Source organism: Elephas maximus, chromosome 4 (genome assembly GCF_024166365.1).
Source record: "Elephas maximus indicus isolate mEleMax1 chromosome 4, mEleMax1 primary haplotype, whole genome shotgun sequence".
Taxonomy (NCBI): domain Eukaryota; kingdom Metazoa; phylum Chordata; class Mammalia; order Proboscidea; family Elephantidae; genus Elephas; species Elephas maximus.
The window spans coordinates 95,426,633-95,448,784 of NC_064822.1; the positions used below are offsets into that span (position 1 = coordinate 95,426,633).

General features: G+C 35.5%; 1 protein-coding gene across 2 annotated transcripts in view; it reads left to right on the top strand.

Annotated features, from left to right (window-relative positions):
* The window catches only part of CNTN1 (contactin 1), a 385,906-nt gene that overhangs the window by 311,108 nt on the left and 52,646 nt on the right, over positions 1–22,152 (top strand). For both annotated transcript variants that reach the window (XM_049882834.1, XM_049882835.1), the window contains exons 17-18: positions 597–755; positions 15,274–15,423. In XM_049882834.1, coding sequence (XP_049738791.1) covers positions 597–755; positions 15,274–15,423 — 309 coding nt within the window. The remainder of the gene's footprint in view (positions 1–596; positions 756–15,273; positions 15,424–22,152) is intronic.

Consider the following 22,152-nt stretch of genomic DNA (forward strand, 5'->3'; position numbering starts at 1 on the left):
TGCTTTCAGAGTATTCCTGTTATATCTCTGAGTTGGCAATTGTTTTCTACATCTTATATAAGCATACACATTTTTTAAAAATACTTATTCTTAGTCTGTAACCAGCAAAATGATTCATAAGATAATTCTTAGAAACTTCAGTTACAAGTAAATTACCTAAACATTTAGGGTTATATGAAAGCATTTGTTCAATTTTGGGATGGGAGAATAAGACATTTGGCTACCTGAACATTTTCAGATATAGACTGAATTGTGTTACCATCTCTGATTCATGCATTCGGCAAGCATTCATTAAATCTCACTATGTTAGAATCTGTATTAGGTCCCGGTGACACTAATTGCACTTTATGTCAAAGACTCAAAAACTCGATGCTGTTTTTAAGTGGTGGTATGCACCTCCTTCCTTAAGAAGAAAGGTCATGAAATCATTCAGTGAAAACCATAAATGCAAAGTGGTATTTTCACTTCTTATATTTTATCTTTAAAAGAATGTGCCAACATTGATTATATTGTATAAATGTTCTTTTATATTCTAATGTGTGTTTAATTTACTCATCGGGAAGCTCCTTGATTCATTACCCAAATTTTCATTTCAGGCCCTCCAGGCCCTCCAGGTGGCCTGAGAATAGAAGATGTTAGAGCCACCTCTGCGGCACTTACTTGGAGCCGTGGTTCAGACAATCATAGCCCTATCTCGAAATACACTATCCAGACCAAGACTATTCTCTCAGATGACTGGAAAGATGCAAAGACAGGTGAGTTTTATCTTTCTGATTAATCTGCTAGCGTTTTCAAAATAAATTTTTTTAAAACAAAAACACAAGCCTAGATTTTTTTTAGAATTTTACCCTGAAATGCTTTCTTTCTTGTTTATTTATTTATTTTTAGTATTCCAGTTTTTTGATAGTGAGGACAACATACAAACACACACACACACACACACACACACACAGAACTTAAATTTTAAATCTATAGTGGAAGTAGCAGCATGTCTAAATCTATAATGGGAAATCAAAGGGAAGCCTCCTGGTTTCATTATTTGACCTATTGTAGCTCTAAGTCAGACTTATTAGGAAAAAATCATTAGGAAATCTTTTTTGGCATATGACTTTTATAACTTATTTAGGAATCATTTTATCCAACTGTATAGATACTATTGTTCCACATTATAAAATGGTACATTAGTTATAAATATTAAATTATGCATCTAAATATTACTAGCATAGCTCTTTACTGTCTAATAATTATCTTGCTGGGATTGAATTTCCTCAAAATGAACTTTTGATTAATTTTTTTTAATCTCAAACTTTTCCTTTTCTTATAGTACGGTTTTCAAAAAGTAATTGAAAATGGCTGTTGTTCCTTGTCTATAACTATGTACTATTGCCACTTCTTATAACTAGCCTATACAGTATCACACTTAAATTTATTTTCTCCTTTAACAACAAACAAGATAGCGTCATTTTGATAACGTTTCTTTTTTTCACTTTTGACAATATTTTTAAACAAACTTGTAATCACCGGAGTTCCTTATAGATGCATTAAAAAAAGACATAGAAGTGTCTACTCAATGGTCGCTAGAGTAAAAAAGACACAAATGGTGAATAAAATGTTTCTCTTTTAAAAACTGAAAAAAAAAAGAACTAATCCTAGCATATCCCGAACTGGTTCTCATTTTAGTTTTAATTTAACTAATGGAATTTATTGTTATTGTTCACCGAGAGTTGTAATTTAGACTTCCTTCTATTTGGTAGTTCCTACCTCTCTTGGAAAAAAAAAAACAGCAAATATATGTTGAAAGCCTGATAAAGGGATTTGGGGTACTTTTAGTATCAAGTGGTTTCCACATAGGTGTATAAAGTTCAACTAAATTAGAAACAGGAGTGACATTTCCATTACATTGTGCTTATCGGTGGAAGAATTGTATATAAATGTACTTAACAAAACCAGGTTATTTGAAAATAATTTTTAAAACCTTTTTGATGCTTGATAAACTTAATGTCTAGGCAGTTTCTACTTTTCTAAAGAAAATGAACAAGTATAATAATGAAACTATAGAATAGTATTAGATATCTGGCCATACTGACAAAGGTACTAGATACTGGAGAACAAAATGAAATTTTACAATCTAACAAATGGTTAAAATTTGGTTTGGGTGTGAAAAAGGAATACTAATACAGCAGCTATTTCCATTCATTACTTTTTTTTGCTTACAACATAGTTCAACAAAATACATATTTCTGATTTAAAAAAAAAATTCTCTAAGAAGTAAGTTCCATGAGTGTGAGGGCTTTGTTTTATTTAAGGCTCTATCTCTGGCATCTATATCAGGGCCCACAGTGTTCATGCATTACATAAATACTTATTGAGCACCTACTATGTGCCGGAATCTGTTCTAGATGCTGGATATATAGCTAAACGGCAGAGAAGAAAAAAAAAAAAGGAGGGAGGGAAGGAAAAGAGAGAGAAAGGAAGGAAGGAAGAAATGGAGGGAGGGAGGGAGGAAGGAAGGAAGGACAGAAAGAAAAATACCCCCAATGAGCTTACATTTTAGAGGAGAGACTGGCAATAAAGAAATAATTAAAACTTATAGTAAGTGACATGGTGATTAGTGCTAAAGAGAAAAAAGCAAAGTAGAAGTATAGTGTTGGGAGTCATATTGTATATAGAGTGCTCAGGGAATGCCTCCCTGAGAAAGACACATTTGAGCAAAGACCTCACTGAGGTGAGGGAACAAGATGGAAGGTGCTAAGCCTGAAAAGAGATTGAGCCTGAGTTGGTCTAAGAACAGTGGAAAAGAGACCAATATGGAAATGAGGTCAGAGAGGTAAGGGGTGGGAATTTGTTGGGTATAGAATTGTGTCAGGTTTTGTAAGGCATTTAGACTTTGGATTTTACTCTAAGTGAGAGAAGTCATTGCAGAGTTTAGAGCAGAGGGTTGATGTGATTTGACTTCTGTTTTAAGAGGATAACTCTGACTGCTGGGTTGGAAGTAAATATAGGGGCAAGGGCCAGTGAGAAAGCCATTACAATAATCTAGGCAAGAGATGATAATAGTTCTTAAGAAATAATTATTGAAGAAGAGAAAGTAGATCTTTTTGAAGATAATAAAACATTGAAAATATTCCTGAAAAAAAATTTTAAGTTTACTTATGGACATAATCATATAGCATATTACATCGGCATTTATAACTCTCTTACAACCAAATGCTGAAAGATATTATCACATACCATCATGTATCATTTACCTAAAAGTGTGAGTATTTGTGACAAAGTCCACTTTTTTAGAAATGAACTAGTTTATATCGAGGCCAATTATTTTTGATGTGTACTTTTTCTTTTATAAATGATGTTAATATATGCAAAAAAAATTTATTTCAGTCCTAAATTGTTTTAATGGCTAATCAAAGTAGAGTTTGTTAGCCTGAGGAGATAAATGAAACTTGGTGATATAAAAAATAAAAACTGAAATGTGGTAATGAAAGGATTATGGGAAAGCATGGTAGACAGTGTTTAGAATGAAAGAAACAAAAAAGACGGAAACAGTACAAAAAGATGTGATATAATAGTGGGAGTGTTCTGCCGAACACAATGCCTCATTCCACAAAGAGTTTGCATCACATGAGAGCAAGACAACATAAAAGGAAACAACACAACTATGAAATACTACAGAAATTCTTATACTATGAGGAAAATAATTATGAGAAGCTTTAAAAATGTATACTTTGAGTTCTGAAATCCATCCTAAGGAATAACGAAAGATGAGTACAAGGTTTATTTATATAACAATGTCTACTGCAACATTATTTATAATTAAAAGTAGTGACAACCTACATATCTAATGAAAAGAAAGTGGTGAAATAAATGACACGACCTCCGTATCGTAGAATAGCATACAATCATTACAAGCAATGTATTTAAAGTGTATTTAATGGATTGTAAATCAAAACAAAACAAAACATTGCAATCAACTTGATCCCAACTCACAGTGACTCTATAGGACAGAGTGATCTGCCCCATAGGGTTTCCAAGGCTGGAATCTTTATGGAAGCAGACTGCCACATCTTCTCCAGGGGAGTGGCTGGTGGATTTGAACTGCCAACCTTTTGGTTAGCAGCCAAGTGCTTAACCACTACGCCATTGCCTTTAGAGTAGTGCTCTTGATAAAATTTTCAGAGTAAAAAAAAAGCATGATACATACTCATTATTTCTACTGTGATCCAATTCATGTTTTTTATCTGTATCTATTTTTTTGTTTTTATACGTAGTTTGGCACAGGATCAGGCAACTGTTTTAATCTGTCGTGCATAAGGTCGCCGTGAGTTGGAGCTGACTGCAGAGCAACTAACAACAACGACATATGTAGTTATCTGATGTTTAGATGTAGATTCATAATGAGATTTATTCTTTTTGTTAAAAATTACAAGAAACCAAAAGTTATCTCTGGGTGATGAAATACACATATATTTATTTATATTTTCTACAATGAAAATTATACCTAAACCTAAAATTGAAAAATCACTTCTAAAGAGAGCAAAAATAAACCATACAAAGCAGAACAAAAATATACTCACTGTAATTCCAAATGATAGAAGATATTATTGAGCTTCAGTTTTAAATCTGTTCCTTGACTCCCAAAGTGGAAAGGGTGACATATTCATTTATATAATTCTCATCATAGGAGTAAAAAAAGCAAATCAGTAACCTGGAAACTAATAGTGCTTGAATAACAAATTTTAAATGAAACATCCACATGAGATTTCAACTAAAAGATACTGGAATATAGAAGGGACCCATTTTTGCATTACTTTTTTAAAAACTGAAGTATCATTTATACACAATGAAATGCACACATTTTAAGTATTCTTCAATCAAGTTTGATAAATGCATATCCTCATGTACCCAAATCCATACTAAGATACAGGACCACAGAAAGTTCCTTCATGACTCTTCCCAGTAAATACACACACTTCTAAAGCAACCACTGTTATATTTTATTACAACCAACTATTAGACTTGACAGTTTGGAACTTCAAATAAGTGGAATCATATAATATATACATTTATGTTTCTGCTTCTTTCACTTAGCATAATATTTTTGAGATTCATCCATGTTGTGGCACCTATCAGTGTTTTGTTCCTTTTTATTGCTGAGTAGTATTTCATTGTATGAATTCATACCACATTTTGCTTATATATTCCCTCATTGATAGGTATTTGGATTATTTCCAATTTAGGACTATCATGAATATGGCTACCATGAACATTTTTGTACAAGGATACTTGCAGGCCATGTGTGCTTATTTTTCTTGGAAAAATATCTAGGGGTGAAATTGCTCGATAATAACAAGATGTGTGTTTAGATTTTTAAGAAATTGACAAAAAATTTCAAATTTATTTAATTTTATTCCCCCAGAAATATATGAGTTCCAGTTGCTCCATAGCCGCTCCTTGGGCACCCTGTGGAGCAGTTCTACTCTGTCCTGTAGGGTTGCTATGATTCTAATTGACTCGGCAACATTTCTCTTTTTTTTGGTTTTAGTTATGTGGTATCCTTGCCAACTGTCAGTCTTTTTAAATTTAACCATTCTAGTGGGTGTAAATAAGTCGGAATCGATTTGATGGCAGTGAGTTAGTGGATGTATAGCAGTATCTCACTGAAGTTTTAATTTGCATTTAACTAATGACTAATGATGGTGAATACTTTCTTATTTACTTATTGACCATATGAAGTGCCTGTTTATGTCTTTACCCATGTTTGGGATTGTTTGCCTTTTTATTATTGATTTATGGGAGTTCCTTAGGTATCTATAAATATGCCCTTTGTCAGGTATATGTGAGGAAAACGCTTTTTCTAAATCCATACCTTCCTATTTAATTTCTTAATGGTTCATTTTGATAAGCAGAAGTTCTAACTTTTCAGGAAGTCCAATTTACCATTTTTCTGTTGTGCTTAGTGTATTACAAGCCCTCTCCAAACCCATAAAGGTGTTTTCTTCTAGAAGCTTTATGTTTTAGCTTTTATGTTTAGTACTAAAATCCTTTTAAAATTAATTCTTGTTTCAGGCATGCTGTAGGCTTTCTTTTTTTCCATATTGTTATCCAGTTTTTTCAGCACCATTAATTGAAAAAGCTTCTCATTCCTAATTACTGTATTTTTATGCAAATAACTCGCACCTTCTATGTTGTTTGCCAACAGCTCCCTCTCCTCGCCCACCCCCCGCCCAGGTATTTTCATAAGCGTGCTATGCTAATTTTTTTAACAGCAACATGTAAAAATAAAATTAGCATAGTGGAGCTTATGAAAATACGTCACAGGAAGAGGGAGTGGTCGACAAACAAACTAGAAGGTGCATGTTATTTGCATAAAAATATGGTGTATTGCTTTGGCATCTCTATCAAAAATCAAATGACTATATAAGTGTGAATCTGTTCATCTCTAGGTCTGGCTCTAATGATTTTATTTTTCCTTTCTTGACAATATTTCACATTTCTTTGTTCTATCACATATCTATTTAAAAACACTTATTTTATTTTTTGGAAACCCTGGTGCCATAGTGGTTAAGTGCTAGGGCTACTAACCAAAAGGTCAGCAGTTTAAATCCACCAGGTGCCCTTGGAAACTTTATGGGGCAGTTCTACCCTGTCCTATAGGGTCGTTATGAGTTGGAATCGACTCAAGGGCACTGGGTTTTGGTTTTGGTATTTTATTTTTGGTGAAAATATATACACAGCAAAACATACACCCGTTCAACAATTTCAGCATGTACAGTTCAGTGACATTGGTTATGTTCTTCACGTTTGTAATCATTCTCGCTATCTCTACCCAAATTATTTCACCACCGTTAACTTAGGCTCACTGCTACCTAAACTTCTCATTTGTGCTTTAGAATTACTGTTGTCAATTTGATCTCATATAGCTAATTCTGTAAAAGAGTGCAATGCTCAAGGAAAACATTTTCTTGCTAATTGCACTAAACTGTTGTTTTGTTTAAAATAACTTCAGGGGTTAGTTTCAGTTCAAGTTTTAAAGATTATCTCAGGCCAGTAGATTTGGGAGTACCTCCAGCCTCAATGACTCCAGTAGGTCTGGATTTCATAGGAATTTGAAATTCTGTTCTACATTTTCTCCCATTTTGATCAGATCCCATCTATTGAGTCCTTGTATTTTATCATACATCTTATAATTTTTTTATTGAATGCCAAACATTAAGTGTAAAACAATAGTAAAGGTTAAAGTAAATAATATTAATGTCCAGGAAAAAGCATGTCATTATTTTAGGGGGTTGAATCAAAGTAAACTGTAGTTGATATGGATCTGGGCTTTGCTGTTACTTTAGTTAGATTCGGAAACCCTGGTGGTGTAGTAAAGAGCTACAACTGCTAACCAAAAGGTCGGCAGTTCGAATCCACCAGGCACTCCTTGGAAACTCTGTGGGGCAGTTCTACTCTCTTCTTTAGGGTTGCTATGTGTTGGAATCGACTTGATAGTAAGGGGTTTTTTTTTTTTTAGAGTCAGTTCAACACATATGTCAAGTGCTTTAAGCATAGGGTCAGAACATTCCCTTCAGCAGGGCTAGCTATCTGAGTGCTGAGCTTCTCCTGCCCTGCTATCAGACTTAAGCGAGTTCTTCTAATTTGGACCTCGGAGGGAGTCCCTTTTAGCTCTTGTGCTCCTGCCCAGGCACCTGTGTCTAATAATCAGCCTAGTGCCCAGAGTATTTAGGAGTTTCTCCAGTTCTCAAATCCTTCTCCCAGATTTTAGTAGACCCAATGCACTTATTTTTCACAGGAGAGGAAGATCTTTCTTAATTCTTCTGCCACTCACACAGATGTAGATGACCAGAAACTCGTACTCACTATAAGGCCTAGGGTGCATGTGGAGTGCCTCTCAGATTTCTTGCTTTGCCTTTAGATTTCATGAAATCTTGACTATCTGTGCCCCAGAGGGACCTATCTCTTGGCCCTCTTTTCCTGCTCCCAAACTTTCTTGAGTACACTTGGTGAAGGCTCATGAAAAAGAATTGTGATGGGTGCAGAGTACCCTTGTTTTGAGGGCTCCCAAGGATTCTAAACAGCCCACCAACCCACACTTTGTCTTTAAATATCTGTTGAACGTTAAAGTTTTCTTTTAAACAGCATATATGGCTATATCTCCCAATGCCACTGTTGTGCCAATGATGAGCTATAATTCGTTAGATTCTTTTGCAGTCTTAACTCTCTGATGGACTTTAAAAAATGAATCTATAGATCATCTAGCTTCTTCTTTTTGTTAGGATAGGAGTGAAGTTCTCGTGTGACTACATCCTAAGTGTTAGTGAAAAATAATTTTTACAACAAATGCAGAAATAAAAATGAAGTGGCTTTTCTTTATGGTGGTGTCCACTAAAAAAAAATGAAAATACAGGATTAAACTCAGTTTTATGAAGGAAATTATTTTAGGTACTAAATAAATATATTTCATACATTGTCCAAGGGCTAAATTTATAATAATGAGACAAAAGAATAGATTATGTATCTTTAAGACAATTTTTGTGGGTGAACTGTGTTCCCTCAAAAACCATATGTTGAAGTTCTAACCCCCGGTACCTATGAATGTGAACTTAGTTTGCAAATAAGATCTGTGCAGATGTAATCAGTTAGGATGAGGACATACTGGATTAGCATAGGGCCTAAATCCAATGACTGGTGTTCTTGTAAGGGGAGGGAGATTTGGAGGCAGACACACACATAGTCAGAGAGAAGAGGACCATGTGAAGACTGAGACAGACAGAAATTTGAGTGATGCAGCTACAAGCCAAGGAATGCCGATGAGTGCCAGCAACCACCAGAAGCTAGGAAGAGGCAAGGAAGGATTCTTCCCTAGAGCCTTGAGGTAGGGGATGGTCCCGCTAATACCTTGATTTAGGACTTCTAGCCTCCAGAACTGTGACAGAATAAATTCCTTTCGTTTTAAGCCACTCAGTTTGTGGTAAACTGTTACAGCAGCCCTGGGAATATTGTCATCTACTGTCAATATTACTTATCGCAGACGATTTTGGGGCTGGAGAACAGTTTGAGGCCATTCCCAGGCTGCTACAAGATGCTCAGGCCACATTTAGAATATCGTGTTTGATTCTTTGTTGCTTACTTTCAGAGGACAAATTAAAAATGCTGTGGGGATGGAGGATGTGCGTAACGGGGACATTGACAAGGGCATAACGTGTCCTGGAAACCATGCTAATGAGAACAGTTGAGATAACCTGGGATATGTTAACTAAAAAGGAAAAGAAAAATGTTTTTATATTTAAAGTTCTGCCATGTGGAAAACCGAATTGATTGTTATAAACCTTTTGCAATTAATATTTTAGCACCTAAAAGTATCTTTGCATGTTAGATTATTTCCTTAGAGTAGATATTTGTAAGTAAAATTATTGGGTATAAGCGTGTTTAAGCCCATAATACATACTGTCAAGTTGCTCTGCAGAAAAGTGGAACCAGTTTACATTTTATTTTCCCACCAGCAGTATATGAGCATCTCTTCCACCATATCTGTACTTACTACCGAGAATTATCTTCTTGAATCTTTGCCAAATTGATAAATGAATAAAATGGAAATTGTCTAGGCTTATTGTAAGATGTTTACTTTTTAAAATTTACTCATTTTTTAAAAGTCTTTTGTGGCTTCAGTTTTAGTAGTATTGTTTCAAATATGGATTTCTGGATTTTTATGAGGCTACGTTCAAATTTTCCTTAGAGAAGAATCCAGGAATCACACCCTCTGGGACACCAGAGTACAGTTTGGTTCTCTTTTGCTGGAAGAAACTCTACCACACCTTTGGCTCCCTCCTGAGTCCTGCCAGGTGTCCTGTGCATTGGTTCCAGGTCCTTTAACAAGTAACAGAATTTGTGTTAGGGCCAGTGAGAAGCCTTGAAATGTTGATCTCCATTCTCAGTCTCAGCCCTACTTTTGTTTTTTTAGTTAGAATCTCTTAGTTGGTAGTTCTTTCTGGGTAGTTTCAAATACTTGGGTTTTGGGTTGAGGTGGAAGATCCCAAAGGCTCTGATTATACTTAAACCCCAGGGAAATCCCAGGTCTCACTAGAGCAACTTCGAAGAATCTAGAGCAAGTGAGATTACAGTGGCTGGATTTATTCTTAAAACTATTGGTTTATAAATCTGAGATCATTCTGGTTGTCTCTGAAACTTCTCAAACAACTAGGAGGCGTGGTCTGAAGACAGCACCCCAAACCCAGTTGCCAGGCAAATAAAAGCCTGCAAATTGTTGGCCTTAGGCTACCCCTGAAGCTTGCTTCTCTACTCCAGCAAAGAATAATCAAAAGTGTTTTATTCTGTGCCTTTGGACTCAAGTTATTTGTAAATAAATCTATGGATTACAGTTCTTGGCTGGTTGAAAAATAAAATATTCTCAAATGAGTCTTTATCTTTTTAAAAAATATATATACTGAAAATGAAACAGGAATTTAAATACCAAGCAGGGTTAATACACTACATTTTAGAATTTTTTTTGTTTCATTTTGTTTTATATGGAAAGATGACTCTCACAGTCATTATGCAATTATGATCTGATTTTTAATGCTAGGATTATCTGTAAAAAGTAACCTGACTCTGAAACGACTCGCTTAAAGATCTAGACTTCCAGACCCCAGTCTTGACTCCCAGTAGTTGCCTTTGTTGGGCAAAGCACACCACCCTCTTTCTGACTGCAGGAATGACAAAAAGATTGCCAAGGAACTTGGCAGAAGAGAGAGGACACAAAGTCCTTTTGCTCCTGACTGTTCCTGTTCTCTATTTGGCTTGGTCATAAATCTGCTTCCAAGGCAAAGTTAACTTCTACAGAGAGCAGGCCTCTGTTCCCAACCTGTTTGTGTGGATTGTTTGGAAGGAAAAAAAAAAAAAAAATGGATCCAATAGTTTCTACCAGGGCTGAAGGGGTATGAGAAGATTGCATGAGTTCCAATTCCATTTATAGGGACATTTAAGGCTCCAAATAAAACATGTAAAAGTCAACTCATGTTAAAACAAGCATACACAGTAGCCACAGAAGAGAGAAATCAGAAAAGTTTAACTCATGGTTGAAGAGGGTGGGCTTAAGGGGACGGAGAGGAGGTAGGTTGTCCTCTTTAGAGCAGGACAAGATTGTGGGCTGGACAGAGGCAAAGAGCCATAAAAACTTTGAATATTTTTGCAAGGCAAGGCCAAGATTGGTCTCTTCTTTGACCAGTAACCTGCCCAATTCAGGGATGAAGGAGACACTGAAGTGATTGCTACTCACAAGGAATGGCTATGTCTCCTGCATTGAGACATTGTCTACTCTCAGTAGACATAACTTTTATATTTGTATTTTATTTATATTTTTTTACAGATATTAAACAGGTACTTCTTTTTGCAAAACATCATGCTAGGCATACCAGCCCATGGAAGAGAAGTAGAAGAAGTATGTATGCATACACAGTGATAGCCAGGAACAAGCAATGGGGAGAGGGGAAAATATTTGGATCATGGGCCTGATATAAACACAATCAGTCCTGGGTTCCACTTTTAGTTATGACATGGGCTGCCTATCTCAAGATTTGGAGCCCTGGTGGCACAGTGGTTAAGAGCTATGGCTGCTAACCAAAATGTCGGCAGTTCAAATCTACTGGACACTCCTTGGAAACCCTGTGCGGCAGTTCTACTCTGTCTTATAGGGTCTCTATGTGTCGAAATCGCCTCAGTGGCAATGGGTTTTTTCTTTTTTTTTTAATCTCAAGATTGGATCTGGATAAAAAGATAGAGAGGGAGTCAGCTTTTATATCCTGTTCTAATGACGTGGTATGGGTCAGAAAGTCCTCTCCAAATCTAGAGGAAGGAAAACTGGCCAGATAGAAGAGCTATTTTTAATTCTAGCTGTTTTTTTTAAATGATAGTTGTGAGTTGTTTTTTGCTAAGTTATCCCTACTACTAACAAAGATGGTCTTATTATAACTATCTACCAAAACATGTTTATTTGTTTTAGATATTTATGTTCTCATAACATTGCCAGGTGAAAAACCTAGGTTTTGCTTGGCATAACTTATTATAGACAGTAAACAAGAGGCCAAGGTGGGAGATCAGAAAGATGCCTTTATTTCATTGTACAAGGAATGGAGCATTTGGGGCTTTTGCCTCCAAGGCTGATTGCAGGCAGCTTGGGGAGGTGGGCTTTTACAGAGAGCAGATAAGGAAATGCAAATTCATCATGAATATTCAGGATTGAGCTTCACTTCACACAGGCACTCAGAGCTTGGGGATGACCATACATTTTCTTTAGACGAGGTTTCATTCCCCAGGATTGAGGAAGAGGTTGATTTTCTTACATTAGGATGTTAAGTCTCCATCCAGAGGTGGGTTGAGGCCATGTATGGCCCATTCTGTGATTATCTTGTCAAGGACAAATTTAGAAGAATGTGCAGCTTACTTTGTTTGGTGTAAGCCAGAGCAGGTGTCTCTCAGAAGGGTTGAGCTCTGAGGCTGTCTGCCTCAAAAACTACCAAAACTAATATATATTAAGAATGATTGCAATTGGTTTTGTTCTAGAATAAGCAGCTATCAAACCTTAGCATTCCCAATAAGGAAAATTTTTCTTAAAAGATAGAAATCAATTTTCTTCTTAATCATTCAGAAAGCACATTCTGGAAATCCATCTTCCAAGCACCCATTTCCTGTTTCCACATTTGAGGAAGTTTGTACCATGGGGTCCAGGGCTTCCCACTGGGTCTGCCTTCCCAATGTAGTAACTTCCATACTTCATCTCAGTCATTCAACTCAAAGGCCATACTCTCCAGCTGGAACCCAAAGCCTACCATAAAATGATCCCAATTGGCACTTACTGACTTATCTCCCACCATCCCTCCAAATATTCCCAGTGATTAAGTATGATTTTCATCTCATTGATCCTGTCCCTGACCTTCCATTTTTTGGAGATTTTTTTTTTTAATTGAAATCTTGCTTATGCTCCAAATCAGCTGCCTTCTCCACTGCACACCCACCCATCTGTCCGCTCCAGTCCTGATACACCTAACCACACCTGTTGACTGCCTAGCTGCTTGGAAAAGAGAAAGCCAGTACAGCATTGAACATCATAAGAGTATCATATCCTTGCCAAGGGGGTTCCTTTGGAATATCTCCAACATTTCCATTCTTCATGAACTGAATGCTGAGTTTTTGCAGCATGAGACACAAGGGAGAAGATCAGACTACCTCCTTGAGCCTTCTATCAAAGCTTTTTACTTGGGCACCCAAAACTCACAAATAGTTCTACAGCTTCTGCCTTTAAAGTTCTGTGTCTATTTCCTAAGGCTGTCATAAAAAGTGCCACAAACTTGGTAACTTAAAACAATAGAAATTTATTCTTTCACAGTCCTGGAGGCCAGAAGTCTGAAATCAAGGTGTTTGCAGGGCTACTCTCCCTCCTCTAAAAGCTCTAGGGGACAATCTGTACCTTGCCTGTTCCAGGTTCTGGTAGCTCCAGGAATTCTTCGGTTTGTGGCCATTTCACTCCAATCTCTGCCTCTGTGGTCACGTTGCCTTCCCCTCTTTTCTGTGAGTCTCTCCTGTGTGTCTCTTATAAGGATGTAATTGGATTTAGGGCCTCCTTGGATAACCCAGGATGATTTTGTCTGAAGATTCTTAACTTGATTACATCTCCGAAGACCTCTTTTTTTTTTTTTTTTCCTAAAGAAAGCCACATTCACAGGTTTCTGGGATTAGGACGTGGATATATCTTTTGGGGGGCCATCATTCAGCCCATGACATGGCGACTCCATGTGTTACAGAGTAGAGCTTCTCTTTAGAGTTTCTTGGATACAATCTTTACAGAAGCAGATCATCAGCCCTTTCTTTTCCACTGGGTAGGTTCAAACTGTCAAACTTTTGGTTAACTATCTAGAGCAACCGTTTTTGCTACCCAGGAACCTTCTAGGAAGCTCAAAATCATTGATAGAGATCCAGTGGGGAAGAGGGCCACCATACCCAGTGTTGTAACAACCAGCTGCATCTTCCCCTTTTCTTCATGAAGAGCCCTACATATGCCAAATTTTACCTTCTCTCTTCTAGTTACCTAAAAAACATCCTCATATATATGCACAAAGACAAACAAGTTCTGATTTAGGGAGTAGGGCCCTAAAAGAGAGGATAGAAATAAAGAGGCAGAATCATAACACAGGACAAGACAAGGCATACTTTTCATCAGAAAGTAAAAAATATGCATTAAATCTGTAGAACGAGTCCAGAACAAAATAAGAAACTAGATGGCAAAATTAGCGTATGGAAAAGTTAAAATCTGGGCAGAGTGAGGCATGGGATACACTGTGCCAAACAAAAATTTGTCCAGAAGTAGAAACTGGGCACTGCGATACTTGGCATTTATCGTAGAGATGAATACAACATCTTAAAGACCTACGTGTTCATGGTCTGCATTGCCAGATACAAATTTCTTAAATAATAATATAATGAGTCATAGACAAGTATAAGGGAAAATATTTTCCAAATAAACAGTGTACAGGTATTTCTATGCATACACCTGTGTAGATTGTTTAAAAAAATGTGGAAATATTTTAAGAGAACATGAAATGATGTACAGACCTGCCTTTGGTGGTATGTTTTATCATATATCAATTAAATATACAATCTAGGATCATATCTTACCTATAATGTGTAATCTTCCTATTAGTATCTAGCAGCATGAATTCTGAGGAGTACTTAACAAGTCTTAATTAATGATTATAACATTTACTATCACGACTCCAAATGATTTGGCTCTAAGTCTACAAAACAAACTCAAAAAGAATGTGAACATATAGGTATCATAGTAAAAAATCTTTTCCTGCCCATAAACTATGAACAGTGGCAGTCTGTGGAGTTCCCACTGTTCCAGTTTTACCCTTGCCTCAGGAAATCTTTCTAGATTCCACCTCCAGAATACAACTCATTGTTGTTCAAGGTATAGTTTATGGACTAGCAGCATAGGTATGACCTGGGAGTTTTTTAGAAGTGCAGAATCTCAGTCCCCTACCACAGACTTATTGAATAGGTGATTCATATGCATATCCTTTGTCTAGTTTGTTATTTACCCACGACCTCTCCTCTCATTTCCTTGAACATAATATTTTGTCACTCCTAGTATTGTTTTTTTTTTTATTTCAACTCTATGTAATATGTGCCATTTTCTCCAAAATAGCAAAATAAGAATTGGAAGTTATAAAAATGATAAATTAGTCAATTAATACTCTGTTTAATGTTTATTATATTTAGATCCTCCAATTATTGAAGGAAACATGGAGGCAGCAAGAGCAGTGGATTTAATCCCATGGATGGAGTATGAATTTCGTGTGGTAGCAACCAATACTTTGGGTATAGGAGAACCCAGTATACCATCGAACAAAATTAAAACGGATGGTGCTGGTACGTAGAAGAAACTTTTTAATTTTTAAAAGGCTCATAAATGCAATGCCTTTATGTATATAGTTGAATGCGGTGGGAAGTAAATAATGTACCAAAGGAAGTGATTTGTCAAAAAAATGTTTTATACGTGTATTTCATATGCGTGTGTATTCTATATACCAAGACAGACAAGAATCATAAGAAGAAATATGAAGATTAAGAATATTTTTACATAGTTATAAGTACTGGAGGAAAACGGAAATCACTGCATATTCCATAAAAAAAAAAAAATCCATAGGGGTCATTTAATGAAGTTGGTATTTAGAATATAAATTTAATGTAAATTCTGAATCTTAATCAGGCAGACTCTTGATTTAATTGGTTCCGTGATTTAGAAGATTTATAATTCTGTGTGTAGGATTTCTTCAGTCATCGCTCAAAAGACATTTATAACTGAATGTGCACATGGATCAAGCGAGTGGGCAGGACCGGTAGGGTGTGCAGGGAGTGGAGCGAATACAATGAGAGCTCTCAAATATCAAATCCCTGCCACTTGGGGAGTCATTGCATGCTAAGAAATAGCAATGATTTGTTTTCTTAAGGTGACACACTAAACATACTTTTTACCATGCTTTAACCTTGGCTTTTCTTCCAATTTAGGTTCATATTTTTATGCTAACTACTAACTCCATGTAGACAGCCTCTAGTGCAATAAATACTTTTTTCCCTTTTTCCACTGCATTGACAAGGCAAAAAAAAAAATTCCTGATTCTAGTGATAGCTGTTTTTATTATTCCTTGTCTGTCTAAAAAGGAAATGTTTTTGTAGGCTCTCTGAGTTATTTTGTTTTGATTATGCCTTGAGAAACTTCAGAACTTTATTTGGGAGAAAAGATTTTAAACAGATGACTGGCTGCCATTACATTTTGCTGTAATCTCTTGTATTTATATCTATCTGGCTACCTCAGTTCCATGGCCTTACTTCTAACTAGAATTATGAGCTTTCATGCCTTTAGTTTTTAAGCCAAGTAATTCACAGGGACTGACATCAATAAACTGTCTCTTAAAGTTTCACGTAATTTATCAGATAATTTTGTTAGAGTAATAGTGACTCTGTAATAAAGGAAGACAATAAGCAATAAAAGTATTTAGTCTGTGCCAAGTATTTTCACATATAGTTCATTTAATCCTCATAATAATCTTTTTTCCTTCCCTTTCTCCCCTCCCCCCACTAATTTTCTTTTGTCTCGATGGATTTGCATATCATAGATATTTCGTATAAGTGGGATCATACAATATCCTTTTGTGTCTGGCTTATTTCACTTAGCATGATGTTTTCAAGGTTCATGTGATGGCATGTATCAGAACATCATTTATCTTTATAGCTGAATAATTTTTCATTGTATGTACAAACCATATTTTGCTGATCCACTCATCTGTTGAAAGACTTCAGAACAATTTTTTGATGTAGGTATTACTATCCCAATGCTCCTTGTTGGGCTATAGACTCAATGATGCTAAATAATTTTACCTAAGTTAATGTAACTACTTGTGAAACACGTAATTTAAACCCAAATCTGCCCAAAACATCTCATACATTGAGCTTTCTCTCTTAAAGGCAACTTCTCAAGCAAGACTGTTAAAATATATTCATTTATTTGAACTGTTACTAGAGTTCTAATAGAAAGCTGTTTAGCTTTCATCCTTAACTATGCAACTAGATATGACCTAAGCATGAATTTTTATTTGTTTTAGCATATCTGCCTATAATATGAAAACAATCATTACTTTTTCTCAATCTCCCAGAAATCTAGTGACAATATGGAGATAATGTAAGTTGAAGTTTTATAGAATACAGAAACATACATTCAGTATCTTTGGGTTTGGTTTTTATTATTATTCCTAGAACCGGCAACCCCATATGTTTATAGTAGAGGCTTCTGTCTAACAGGATGAACATAGTTGCCTTTTCTTGAGAAAGAAAAATAACAAAGAACTGGGGCATGATCTGACTGGTGATTTTAAGCTCATTAATTTCACACTGAGAAATACAGCACTTGATTTGGTTTAACAAATATTTGTTTTCAAAATAAAATTACAAAAGAACCAACCAACCAAACAAAACCAACTGATTAAACTGGTCTCAGTAAACTTATTTCAATTAAAAAAATTAACATACCTATCTCAGATACAAACTTTACTTTTTCATTGAGTTTGATTAATTATCCATGATTTCATGACTAATACAGTATGAACTAAGTCTTACCTGAACACTAAATTCTGAAGTAAAAAATTGTTCATTAGGAGGAAGGATACTTTATTGGCTTTGGTAATAGAATTCGGTTATAAACAATACATCATTATCTCAAAAAATGATTGCTTTATGGTACATAGTCTGATCACCTGGACAGAATTAGCATATGTTTTGTCTTAGATTTTTTTCTCTCAATGTAGAAAAGTGATTAAGCACAATATGTTTTTAAGAACAAAAAAAGAATGTCCCTGAGAGAAAGAGATTCAATCTAATCCTCTAGTATCTAACTCTATGAATGTAGTTTACATTTACTATCATATTTAGAAGCATAGGGACGGTTGTTGATGTGTTTCCTACCAATAGTTTGTATATAACTCTGAAGACTTTGATAACTGTAATGTCTTCTTATCCTTGGAAATGCTTGGAAAATTGAGAGAGAGAGACATCAAACTTACAATGTTTGAGAAGGTTGCTGCTTTTATTCAAACAACTTTTAGGCATCGTCTTTTACATTTTGTTTGCTTGAGTGGTGTTTTGTTAAGGAATTAATTACTTCTTCGGGGTGCTTAGAAAATAACTTCCTCGAAGGCCTTCAAAGCAAAAAAAACAAAGCAAAAACAAACCTATGAAGTAATGACAGTCTTATATCAAGATATGACCCCATAGTGACATAATGAGGTACTTTATTCCTTCCAATTAAGCAAAAAAAACAAATTACATAACTTCTGTCTACATCAAATTAGTGACTTGGCTATTATAAAAAATTATTCTGTAAATTAAAAATATGTAGTAGGTGTTTTGAATCAACTCGATAGCAGCCACTGACAATAAGAGCAGATGTTCTTAATGTTCATAATATTGAACAATTCTGTACAATGCCAATGTATTTGTTACTCTGCCACCAGAATATATCTTGGATCTTTTATTAATCAACTTTTATAACTACTATCATTTGTACACTAGTGCATTGCTTCACTTAATCCTCACAGGAATTCTATGAAACCGATGTGATTGTTCCTTATTTTACAGATGAGAAAGTTAACATGCGGTTAATGAGAGGCAAAGGCGCTCTGGTTGCACAGGGGTTAAGTACTTGGCTGCTACCTGAGAGGTCAGCAGTTTGAACCCACCAGCCACTCTGTGGAAGGAAAATGTGGTAGTCGGCTTCCATAAAGATTGTTGTTGTTGTTGTTGTCTGGTGCCATCGAGTTAAGGGTCTTCCTCTTTTTTGCTGACACTCTACTTTACCAGGCATGATGTCCTTCTCCAGGGACTGATTTCTCCTGATAACCTGTCCAAAGTATGTGAGAAGTCTCACTATCCTTGCTTCTAAGGAGCATTCTAGCTGTACTTCTTCCAAGGGGGATTTGTTTATTCTTTTGGCACTCCACGTTATATTCAATATACTTCTCCAACAGCATAATTAAAAGGCGTCTATTTTCCTCAGCTTTCCTTATTCATTATCTAGCTTTTGCATGCATATGAGGCAATTGAAAATACCGCAGCTTGGATCAGGGGTACCTTAGTCCTCAATGTAACATCCTTGCTTTTTAACACTTTAAAGAAGTATTTTGCAGCAGATTTGCCCAATGCAATGCATCCGTAAAGATTAAAGACCCTATAGGGGAGTTCTGCTCTGTCCTATACGGCAGCTATGAGTTGGATGACAATGGGTAAAGGTAAGGGTAATAGAGGCAGAGCTGGGATTAAATCCAGGTCTTTCTAATTTTAAAGGCTTTGCTCCTAAACCACTTTCTGGGAGGGCAGTGGAGCTCCAGGAATCTTGATGTCATTATTTAATAGCTCTGTTATTAGGGGCACATTACATAACCTCTGAGCCTCAATTTTCTCATATCTAAATGGGAATTATTTATCTCATGGATTATTTTTATGATTAAAAATGTGTAAAGAAAACAGCATCGTATGGTGCATGGTATTTACTCAATAAAATTTGTTTATTATGCTACTAATGCTCAGTTTAAAGTTTAATGTGCTTATAACAAAATATTTTATGCTTTAATTGAAAGTTTAGTTTTGGCAATAAATTTTATTTTTTCTAAACATAAAGGAAGGGTCATATAATCTCGTGTAATTTTTACTCTTTTTTAATTGAATCATTTTATGTATTTTATCTAATGAAATTCAAGAGAATTGCTCTTTTTTTTTCCTTTCACCCTGCTGTTAAAAATTGAATATGCATAGAGTCGCTCATTTACATTTTTCATCCTTATAAGAAAACAAAAATACTTTCTAAAGCAGGGATGTTTGTCTTGTCATGTACCATAATAATAACCCTGGAAGACATGCCAGCATATGTTATGTGGCATAAAGGCTGGTTCCCATTTGATGGAATGGTCGGTCCTGTGCTTCATTATGCTGATTGAAAGACATGACATTATCCAATGCAGCACATGCCCTTATCTTTCCAATTACTTAAAGTTAAGATCTCAGAGCCAGTTGGGTGCATTTTTTGGATTCAGACAAGTGCATTATAAAACAGATGCTCCTAAATGAAGAATTAGAAGATGTGTTTGTGACCCATTTAACTTTGACTGTAAGAAAGAGGTAACAAAAGCATTCTTGGAAGTAATATGTCATGGTAAAGCATACCCCCATAGCTAATAGCTTGGAATAGGTGCAGTTGGTGAGTCGATATCCTAAAATGGTACACTCAGGTTTGTTTTTACAACTCTTTTGGGATTTATTTGGGAGATCAAGCCAGGCTAAGAAAGAGGAAAAATAACATAAAACCAGAATCAACACTTTCATATTATGTATAAAGTTTTACTTTCATGTCTAACAAAGCTATTCTGCTTTTTCATTTACTTTAATTTTTTATGTATTTTATTTTTTCCACATGTATTTGATAAAGGGTAAGAATAGTAGTAAGAAAATATTTTGTAGCTGGCCTGGCACCTAAGAACACCACCACCAACATGGTACTAAGCTAGCATTAATTGTTGTCATTAGTAATAAAATAGATAAATCTTTTTTTAAGCAATCAGGAGACCTGAGCCAGTTTCAGCTTCTCTACATACGAGCAATGTGACCTAGACAAGTTAACTCACTTACTTTTTCTGTAAAATAAGGATAACACCACTTCTCCAGTATATTTCAAAGTACTGATTTGAGTATCCATTTAGTGGAGTATGTAAGAATTGTTTCTAAGTTGCAGATAAATCTGTTATCGAGCCTGGATTCTTCATTCATTCAGTCAGTCAGCAAAGTTTTACAAGGGGGAGACGTTTAGTACATTGAATTACAACTGTTTTTTTTTTAGTATACTTTATTTCTACCGCTACAAGGAAGCATCTTCCACAATGGGATCGGATTCTATTCACATTTGTATTTTTAGTGCTTAACACAATTGGTGCACAAAAAGAAGAAAAAGGGAGGGAGAAGGAGGTTTACATGGTGGTTCTGGTAATTGAAAGTTAATAGAGATGATGAAAAGAGAAGGAATGATCAAAACTACAATGGAACTTACATCATATGATTTAGAAAAATCCATTTCCAAATATATTTTTTGCTTGAGTTTGACAAGGTTAACACATGCATTAGATATTTTTGCTTTTTATTATGCTGAGAGTTAAAACAAAACCAAACTTGTTGCCATTGAGTTGATTCCAACTCGTAGCAACCCTATAGGACAGTAGATCTGCCCCACAGGGTTTTCAAGGAGCCATTGGTAGATTTGAACTGCTGGCCTTTTGGTTAGAACCGAGCTCTTAATCACTCGCCCCCCAAGGCCCTAAGAGATAAATTAGGATGCTTTAATTATTTTTACTGAATTAAAAAAAAAAATCCTAATTAGGTTGATTTCTGAAGCATAAATTTTACTATATCTTATGGTTATTTCATTTTTGCAGCATTCTTTTCTGCCCATCCAAACTGTTGTCCCTAGCTGACTTATTTTTAGATTATCACTGCATTGAGTAATTATCAAACTTCCTCTATTCCGCACATTTGAATTTGCTGTTATATGACTATGAGTCGGAATTGACTGGATGGCACTGGGTTTGGTTTTTTGGTTTATAACAAAGACTAGCATAAATAAACAATTATTGCACTTTCTGACAAATGAGACCCTAAGGCATTACTATTGTTGTGAGCTAACTTGGTATGTTTTTACATACTATAGCAATCTGTTTGACATGGTAGATTCCTTAGTAAGTTTAGCAACCCGCTCTACCATCAGAGCAAGAGATCCGCAGTTACAAAGATCCACTCTCATTCAAATGTCCAAACATTATACAGTTTATTTGATTTTATTAACGGTCTTTAGAATTATATATTTAAGTGCTTTAAGACGTGTATTTAATGATAGAATAAAAACAGGTGTTAGAATTCAATACTTTGGTTTTCTAGACTCCAACTATTACTTATGTAACTATTTTGAATCTCTTCCCCAAAAATTTGTTTTAAATCACAATAAAATTTTGATGCAAATTAGAAAAGTTGCATTCATGGTTAACTTTTCATCTTTAAAAGTGACCA